Source organism: Camellia sinensis, chromosome 2 (assembly GCF_055761805.1).
Source record: "Camellia sinensis isolate YWXY chromosome 2, ASM5576180v1, whole genome shotgun sequence".
NCBI lineage: Eukaryota > Viridiplantae > Streptophyta > Magnoliopsida > Ericales > Theaceae > Camellia > Camellia sinensis.
Genome location: NC_138962.1, coordinates 133047686 through 133057662, shown reverse-complemented (window position 1 = coordinate 133057662; position 9977 = coordinate 133047686). Strand labels below are relative to the sequence as shown.

The 9977-nt window shown below is 37.0% G+C and overlaps 1 protein-coding gene across 1 annotated transcript; it reads right to left on the bottom strand.

The window, feature by feature from the left end:
* Positions 1-206: 206 nt before the first annotated feature.
* On the bottom strand, positions 207-2916 carry LOC145819048 (uncharacterized). Its single transcript, XM_082913035.1, has 5 exons — positions 2703-2916; positions 1580-1743; positions 1300-1388; positions 690-698; positions 207-495 (listed from the first exon to the last, which is right to left on the bottom strand). The coding sequence occupies exons 1-5, from the start codon at positions 2914-2916 to the stop codon at positions 207-209; spliced, it is 765 nt and encodes a 254-aa protein (XP_082769161.1).
* Positions 2917-9977: the final 7061 nt, after the last annotated feature.

Sequence of the window (9977 nt, the reverse complement as noted above, 5' to 3'; positions counted from 1 at the left end):
AGTCAGCAATTTCTCTCTTTATGTTAGGCCACCAATAAGTTTGCTTTAGATCCTGATACATTTTGGTGTTGCCCGGATGTAGAGAACTTGGACTTATGAGCTTCTTCTATGATTCTTCTTTGAAGGTTGGAAACATTAGGAACACACAATCTTCCCTAAAATCTCAACACCTGGTTCTCAACATTGAATCCCAGTCTTGGATTTGATTATATCTCATCACATGCCTTCTTGAGGAACTCGTCTTCTATTTGCTTTTTCTTGATCTGTTCAATAATTGGCGATTGTGCCAAAATTGTGGCTAATACTCCGTGTCGTTCATGAAACACCATTTCAATCTCAAATCTTTCCAAATCTTTCAACAATTCTTTTTGTTCGGTAAGTAAACACGTCAAGTTTCCCGTTGACTTTCTACTAAGAGCATCGGTTAGGCTATTGGCTTTGCCCAGATGATATTGAATCTCTAGATCATAGTCTTTAATCAATTCCAAGCATCTCCTTTATCGCATGTTCAACTCTTTTATAGTGAAGAAGCATTTTAGACTTTTGTGGTTAGTGTAAACTTCACATGTAGCTCCATAGAGGTAGTGGCACCAAATTTTCAAAGCAAACACAGTAGCGGCTAACTCCAAGTCGTGAATCGGGTAGTTCTTTTCATGTGGTTTTTGTTATTGAAATGCATAAGCTATCACCTTTCCATTCTGCATAACCACACAACCCAAACCTTTATATGAAGTATCACTATAAATCACAAAACCCTTTGTACCTAATGGGAATGTTAAGATTGGTCCTATAGTTAGCCTTTTTTGAGTTCTAGAAAAGCGGATTCCCTTTCGTCAGTCCATTCAAACGGTTCTCCTTTTCGGGTAAGTTGAATAAATGGTACGGCTATGTTTGAGAAGTCTTTCACAAATCTTTTATAGTATCCTGCCAATCCCATGAAACTCTCGACTTCTGTTACATTTGTTGGCGTAGGCCAATTCACAATTGCCTCAATCTTTTGCGAGTCTACAAAAACTCCATCCTTATTAATTACATGTCCTAAAAACACAACTTCATCCAACAAGAATTCACATTTCTTCAGTTTTGCATACAATTTCTTCTCTCTTAAATGTTTGTAGGATAGTTCTCAAATGTTGTTCATGTTCTTTTCTATTTTTCGAATAAATCAAAATGTCATCGATAGACACGACTACAAACTCATCAAGATAGGGTTTGAAAATTCTATTCATTAGGTCCATAGAAGCTGCAGGTGCATTCGTTACTCTAAATCGCTTAACTAAGAATTCATAGTGTCCATACCTTGTTTGGAATGCGGTTTTCTTAATGTCTTTCACCTTCAATTGATGGTATCCAGATCTCAAGTCAATCTTCGAAAATACTTGTGAACCCTGTAATTAGTCAAACAAGTCATCAATTCGGGGTAATGGATATTTATTCTTAATTGTTACCTTATTCAATTCCCGATAATTAATGTACATCGAAGCATTCCATTCTTCTTTTTCACAAATAGAACTGGTGCACCCCACTACAAAGTACTAGGTCGTATAAATCCTTTGTCAAGCAAATCTTGCAATTGAACTTTCAACTCTTTCATTTCCACTATTGACATTCTATACGGAGTCTTTAAGATAGGTTGTGTATTCGACATAACTTCAATTGTAAACTCAATTTCTCGATTAATCAATCCCCCTAGCAATTCTTCCGGAAACACATCTGGGAATTCTTTAACTATTGGAATAGTATCTAACATAGTATTTGTAGATTAAATAATCAAAATACTACAAAGATAACCTCGACATCCCTTCTTAAGTAGTTTACGTGCTTTCATTGCTGAAATTAAATAGGCTGAGGGTACTACACCATTACCCTCAAACAAAAACTCTTCTTGCCCCAGAGGTCTAAACAAAACTCGTTTTGTTACACAATCAGTGGTAGCACAATATTTAGAAAAACTAGTCCATTCCCAAAATCACATGAAAATGTCTCATATCAAGAGGCAATAAGTCAACATACAATGTAGCATTCCCAACAAGAATTTCACAAGCAAGATGTGCAAATGAACACAAAACAGATTCCCTTGATAGTGCAAACACACATAACACATAATCCAATGATTCCATAGGTCTATTCAGTTTATGAGCAATAAAGTAGAAACAAAAAAATGTGTTGAACCCGAGTCAATTAACAAATATGCATCTTGATTGCAAATAGAAAGAGTACTTGAGACAATAGCCTCGGTATTTTGTGTATCTCCTGGGACGAGTGCAAAAACTTTCCTTTGCCTGAGTGTATCACTTGCAGCAGTAGGTCTTGTGGTATTTCTTGTGATTGAAACAGATCCGGTTGAACTAGCTATTGGTCTTCCACTTCTTTGTTCATTTTGAGGACAATCTCCCACGATATGACCTGTTTTACCACATCTAAAGCATGCCCCAGAAGCACTATAGCAGACTCCTCGATATTTCTTACCACATTCATTACATGTTGGTATAGAATCTCTCGTAGAATTGGAAGCACTTGATGTTCCCAAATTTTGCTTCTTGAAAGATGCCGATCCCTTATTTGAATAAGAGCCCTGCCTCTTTCCTTTCTATTCGAATGGTCGGTTGTGTGAAGCCATGCTTGATTTAGACATTAGAGCCATGTCTAGCACATCCACATACTTTGACAAATTCAAACATTCACTTTTTCTTGAATTGCACCTTGAAGTCCACCTTCAAATTTCCTCGCCTTCCTATAATCAGTGTCGACCATGTATGGTGTGAATCTGGCCAACTTGGTGAACTGTGCCTCATATTCGGCTACTATTTGATTGCCTTGATTTAAACTTTCAAACTCAGATATCCGATCCCGGAGGCATTGAGAGAAGTACTTCTCGTAGAAAATCTCAAGAAATCGTGCCCAACTAATTCCCATATTCTCAGCCCTAATTAACATCCATCATCTAAGGGCTTCGCCTTCCAAAGTAAAGGCTGCCAATATAACTTTTTTTGCGTCAGGGCACATAAATACTTCAAATAACTTTTCAATGCCAAGAACCCAAGCCTCGGCTTTCAGATGATCAACTCCTCCCCAGAACAATGGCGGTTTCATCTTCTTCAACTCTTTAATCAAAGCAATGGTTCGGTCATCTGCTTGATGATCTTGTACTGGAGGTGGTACAAGCATTGGTGGTGGTGGTGGTAGGGGCGGTTGTTGTTGTTGTTGTTGTTGTCGTCTTAGCACTTCGGCCATATCCTGGATCGTTCTTTCTATTCTATCCAAACAGGCAATAGAAGATTCTTCTATCTCATCAGCTCTTGTCCTCACCATGATCTAGATAAACTCATATTATAATAAACATCGAAGTTTCGCACATATACACACAGGAACAATAATTCAAATTTCACATATTAACATATTTGCATAATCTTAATGCACACAAGCATATGCTTTTCGGATGAATGCATGCTTAAGTCTTTTCTAAACACCTTGATGCTCAATTGGAAAAGTGTGTAAGTTAATAACTTGTGCTCTAATACCACTTTGTCACGACCCAAACCTGCCCTTAGAGGTTTGGATCATAACTGGCCAGTAATCATGAGATTACGTACGGTTTCAGACAGAAATTCAAAATATAATTAAATATATGGGGCCTGAAGCAGAAGCAAAATAATAAAATTTGTCCAATAAGCTATGCGTAAATGGCTTGAATAGAAATTTCATTCGTTAATAACTCACATCCAAAACATATTCGCTCATACATATATTAATGCAAGAATACAATTCATCATCTTACAAAACTCAAAAGCTTATAAACAAAACACAGTCAAATACAACCAACAATAGAAAAAGACAAAAGCCTTATCCGAGAGGCGCTTCATGGCTGACATCACAAAAACACGGGTGATCTTCCACAAGGTCACTAGGGTTAGACATCCTGTTGCTCACCTACATATATATATATGTATATATTTAACAGAGTGAGCTAAAGCCTAGTGAATAACATCAAAGTAAAGGGGTTATATAAATGAGTTCATTTACTTAAACATAATCGTTTCCATATCGCATTCGTTATATAACGGAACGACCTCTGGTCCAATACATGACAAAACGACCTCTAGTCCAATACATGACAGAACGACCTCTAGTCCAACATATAATACATGTATAAAGCAGAACAAATCATAACTTGATGGAATGACTTGGGGTCCAATTGATTACAATTGTATAATGGCCATTTGGTCAATACATAACAGATATCTTAGACTTATCAGATAATCAAAATGACCTTGCGTCCATCTTATGGGATACATAGAATGACCTTAGGTCTATTTCACGCGTTTGTACTTAATCAATTCCATTAACATATCACATGTTGATCAAACAGATAGAAGCTCATTCATATTCACGAAATCATAAATCAGAATAGCTTACCACATTGGAAACATTTAGAAAATAGCATATATGAAAATATCTTTACTAAGATATTACTCACAGCGATTAGATTGTTGACATGGCTCCATAGATTAACCTACACAATACATAAATATGTACACACATTAAAACACATTGCTCATCAAATCATTCTTATCTTAATCAATTTCTTTATGTCATTTCTAGTTTGCTAATTCATTCATGAGGCTTAATTCATGCTAGGAATGCCCGGAATGACATAAGAATGAAGATATGAACAGAATACAACTTTTTAAAATATGCTAAAATGGAACAGTTCACTCAAGCGCACAATTGGTCACTCAAGCAGACCATATGGTCTGCAAAAGTACTGGATGCTCAAAATCTAGGCTCGATGGTCGCTCGAGCCATGTGCAAAATAAACTGAGGTCGCTAGAGCGATGTGCAATGCTTCTGCAAAAATACTGGAAGCTCTCATTGTGCGCTCGAGCGATGTATCGCTCGAGCAATGAGGGCGAATTTTGGGTTTTCAAAACATGAAGAAAATGCTCCAAACTCAATTCCAAAGCAAAAACTCTAGCATGGCTTGACCAAACACTTGGAAAAACTTTGAAAAACATGAATACATAGTCAATTTCAAACCCTTAACTCAAATCTTCATGAATTCCACAAAATTAAAGCTTAAAGCTTAAAACTTCATGCATGCATGAATTTGTTCCAAACTCTTTTCCATAGCTTCCAAAACATGAAATTGAACCTCAAAACATTAAAAATCATGGATGTATGTATGATTCAACTCTTAATTCAAACATAGATAACAAAATCATGCTTAAAAATGATGGAACTTCACAAAATCGTGCATGCATATATGCCTAGCTTTCAAATTCATCATCTTTTAGCTCAATTTTTGTGTTTAATCTCATAATCTTCTTGAATTCGTATGCTAGGTGACTTAAATTCATGGATTAAGGGTCAAACTCTTACCTAGAGTCTTCAATTACACTTATTCTAGCAAATTCTTGGTCTCTTCTCCTTAGTTCTTCAATCTCCTAGCAAATTCTTCAAGATCAAGCTTTTCTCTCTCTAAAACTGAGTTCCCTCTCTCTCTAAAATGGTGCTCCAGCAGATTTTGAGTTCAAAGTCCTTTACTTCTCTTCTCTTCTCTTAACATATATATATATATATATACATAGAGTAGCTTAGGATGCTAATTAAGACTTAAGGTTAATTAATTAAAACTTAATTTTTCTAAATTGAATCAAATTTTAATCAAACTTTCCAAAAAGGTCCTAAAAATTATGATATCCTAATTAAACTTGTCAATTTCAGTTTTTGAAGTCATTAAGGCCTTCAATTTCAAATTCAAGACATAAATCATAATAGATAATTCACAAATCAGATGCATATGCACAAATTAAACTCAAGGCACATATTCACAATTCAGAATTAAATAAATATAAGTATATTACGTAGTATCACAGTTTCACAAGAAGATTAGAGTTTTTCCTTTCCATTTCTTTATTTCCTAAGATTCATTATGTATACATCATCTTTTATTAAGAATTAGTCAAATCTTCCACAATTTTTAGACAAAACTCATTGTAGCTCGACTTTTTCGCGCCCCCTTTCGAAAGCTTGAATTGGTCCTACAGTTTGGACTCTCGTGCTTCTAAATCTAATCTCACAAGTGCAATATGAAATTGATAAACACCAAAGAGTCCAAATCCGGCAAATCATTTTGGAAAATCGATTTTCAATCAAATAATGCCAAAATTGGACTGTTTTGCCAGATATAGAGTCGCCACGTAAATATTTTGTTTTTGGGAGAAATTTAGGAAACCTTGACTCGTGCCAAAGGCCACTTGTCCATCATCACCAAAGTTGCCTCGGCTCAAGCACTTGGGTACGACGGGGGAAGGTCATGAATTGAGCACCCTCGCTCGCCCGATCAAAGATCGGCCTCTACTAATCATGATATGCTTTCTATAAACATTATGTGTTCTTGTTTAGATTTTTAGCTAACTTTACTATGTGACGCGCACAAGCAAGTATAGACTAGGTAGCAAGACTTGAAACAATTCAACTCATGTTTTGTTTTCGAAAATTGTTTGAATTTGCCACCCTCAAGTGGGCTTAGAAATGCGGATTTGCCACCTCAAGTGGGCTTAAAACATGATTTGCCACAACAAAGTGGGCTTAACACATACAATCGCTAAATTGTTCTAATTCAAACAACAAAGCCTTCATCCACAGGCATTCAAGCAGTTTAACATTTAAGCACATAGCCTCATGGCAAGCATGCTAGATATAGCAATATGGCAATCACACTCATGCAATATGCTAAAGCATAAGAACTTACCTAGTACGCTAAGCTAGGAAATAAAACAAAGTTAGAAAAATGCACGGTTCTTAACTATGTTAAATGACTAATGCAACACATGCAATGTGCAATTTAATAGGCTCGGCTACTAATATGGCATACGAAGCAATTTGATAACATGCAGTTAAACACGTATTCAAATAGATATTGAAAAAACAATGTAGTTTGAATAATGCGCCGAGCCTCGGTGCATGCAAGACAAATGAATGGATGCAAACATGCAAGCATAAGGTATGCTAATTGAAATATGCCCTAATCTAACCATCAAAAGCGATTAAATAAAAGGGAGAAAGACATGGGGTTGGAAAACATGCACACACGCATGCACACTTATTACAATATTATGCCATCGCAAAGGAAGGTCCGAATGAATAAGAGCTAGGCTAATCTAAGCTAAGCTAAATTATTACAACACAATATTTAACTAACTATTTCTAAGCTAATTAAAATATTACAAATTGAATTAAATAATTAGTTACACTAATTAATTAAGTACAACATTTGAATTGAGCTAGCTATTATAAGCTAAGTAAAGCAATCAAAAGGCCTCGAGGGCTAGGGACACATGCATGCTTGGTTGGCTTCCTCCCGAAAATCCACCGCCTTGCCATCGGACGCCTCTGTTTGCGTTTCTTCGAACCACTGAAAATTGTGCCAACTTCCAAAACACCTCTACTCCACCTCAGGAACACATTGAACAACCTTTTCATTGATGGCTGGTCGACTACCATTGGTGGCTGTCGGCCACTGCTGGTGGCCAGTCGCCCACTGTTGGTGGCTGTCGGTCACTACTGGTGGCCGGTCGGCCACCCATTCCCTGGACTTCTCTTTTTTGCTGCAATAGAGAGCAAACAGAGGCCAAGCAGTGCATTCTCAAGGAGTGTGTATACTATTACCCTCCCAATCATTACACAAGTTCAAAGGAGTATAATTCTTAACTCCAAAACCATCAACCAAGTATTTTCAATGCATGATGGCCAAAGAACCAAGAAGTACAAGCTTAATGAGTGCAAAAACAAGATTCAAAACCATCACCTTATCATGTGTGATCAAAGGCAACGGAGACCGAGGAGATTGGCTCATTTCATCACTTTGAGTATGAAATGCTCCGATCTTCCTTATGTTCAATATAACGTCCGATTGAACACATGCAATGCAACATAATATGATTATCTTGCACAAGTTTTACTTGCCACTTTTGTTTACTCATTTTAAGTTACCAACTCATTCTTTAATTGATTTGTCCATTGGTGAAGGTCCTCTAAAGAGAAAGAAGTGTCAACCAAGGGATGATGTAAGGAAAGAGAGAGGTCATGCCTTTGGTTTGTAGAAACCCTCAAAAGAGAATTAAAACCATTAAGCATAAACTCTATCTCAAGCTTAAAGGATCCCAAACTTGAAACGACTCTCAAAAGCAATTGAAAGAGTGGAACAAATGAGAATATGACAGAGCTATATATGCTGGAATTACATGCAAAATGACACTTCAACATGCAACCAACTCAAGCAACTCATGTTTAAAGGCCTAAAACAATAAGTTAGTGAAGGAAATTGCACTACAACCATACAAAGCAAAGCTTAAATGACCCTAACCACTCAAAATAGAGTTTAAGTAGGCCAAAACAGTCACAAAAACATGCTAAGATTAGGCTACAAGATGCTAGAAAAACATGCTCACATGTTAAGCTATCTAGACATGCAAACAAGACACAAGGAGGGGAAGCTAACCCCTCCAATTTTGGACTTCAAAACAAAGTTTTTGCCACTGAAATAACACTGTTTTGTAGTGGTTAAAAGGCCCAAAAAGTATGATTTAAATGTGAGAGAAAATGGCACAAAAGGCTTCACAAGCAAAGAAACAAAAGGGGGAACAACCCCCTAACTCACAAAGACTCAAACTACTATTTTTATGCCTCAAAAATAGAGTTTTTTAAACCTCAAAACAACCTCAAAACAGTTGAAAAGGATGGTAAATCAAGTATGCACAATAAGCTTAAACAAGATAGGTTCAATACTTTTGAATCAAAGAGCACTTCAGCCACAAACTCAAGCTCAAATCCTCTTCCAAGACTCAAATAAAGCTCCAAGGTGATAGTGTTTGGTCAAGGGTTTATGTGCAAAAGTGTAGACAAAACCAACTACAAGGCACAAAATAAGAAGAGAGAGAGAGAATTCTAGAGAGAGAGAATTTTTTGTTCTAAATTGTCTAACCTCTCAAAATGGGGGAGAACACTCCCTATATATAGAAAAACAAGATTGAGGCTTGAAATCATCCTACCATACACGTGTATGGAGATGCACTTCAGTGAACAACAGCTGGCATAGCTGGCAAACAAATATCTAAAAAAGGAGAAAAATGGCCGTCGGCCACCAATGTGGTTGATCGGCCACCATTGATGGCCGACAGGCATAAGCCATTGCCGATGGGCTGTAAGGCTGGCTGACAGGCTGCCCTCTCCTCCAGATTTGAAAAAACATGCTCTTGGTCCACAACCAAGTACAAAACAGATAAGTTCAAAGGCTCAAAGGTAAGGCACTCCGCTAAGAACTTCGGGCGTTCAAAACGAACACGAACATACAAGATCATTGAGTGTTCAAACGATGACGTCTAAGTCTTGAGGACGGTCAAAAATGGGGTGTCTACACTCACCTTCACCATATATGATATATATATCCCCCATTTCAAGTCACACTTCTATCTCAAGAGATTAACACATATTCAAACCAAAACGTAAATATACAAGGGTAAAAATATTCCTACCTCAAAAATTGTGAGAGAAGAGATGGAGACCCAAGGAGTGAGCTTGCGAAATAACATGATCCAATCAGTTCAAAGCATAGCTTTTGGCGAGATTAACAACTTTGATAAAGGGCAAGGATGTATTCTTGCTAAAATGGGTGAAATCTAGTGTTTTAATGCTAGGGTTTTGGAAAATGGGGTTTAGAGAGAGAGATAGAGAGAGACAGTGAAAAAGTGAGCCCAAAAAGTGTTTAGATCAAAATTTAAAACTGTTGTCCTAAATAGAGTGCTTGAGTGAATTTTTTAACGCTAGATCAAAGTGCACAAAATCAAAGGGACCATTAGAGCCAACAATGCACTACACGAGCAATAAACACAAGGTCTTGGAAGTTTTGCAGAGCTGTAGTGAAGATATTGGGAGCCTCATTGCTCGAGCAACCGCTTGACCGCTCAAGCGGTCTC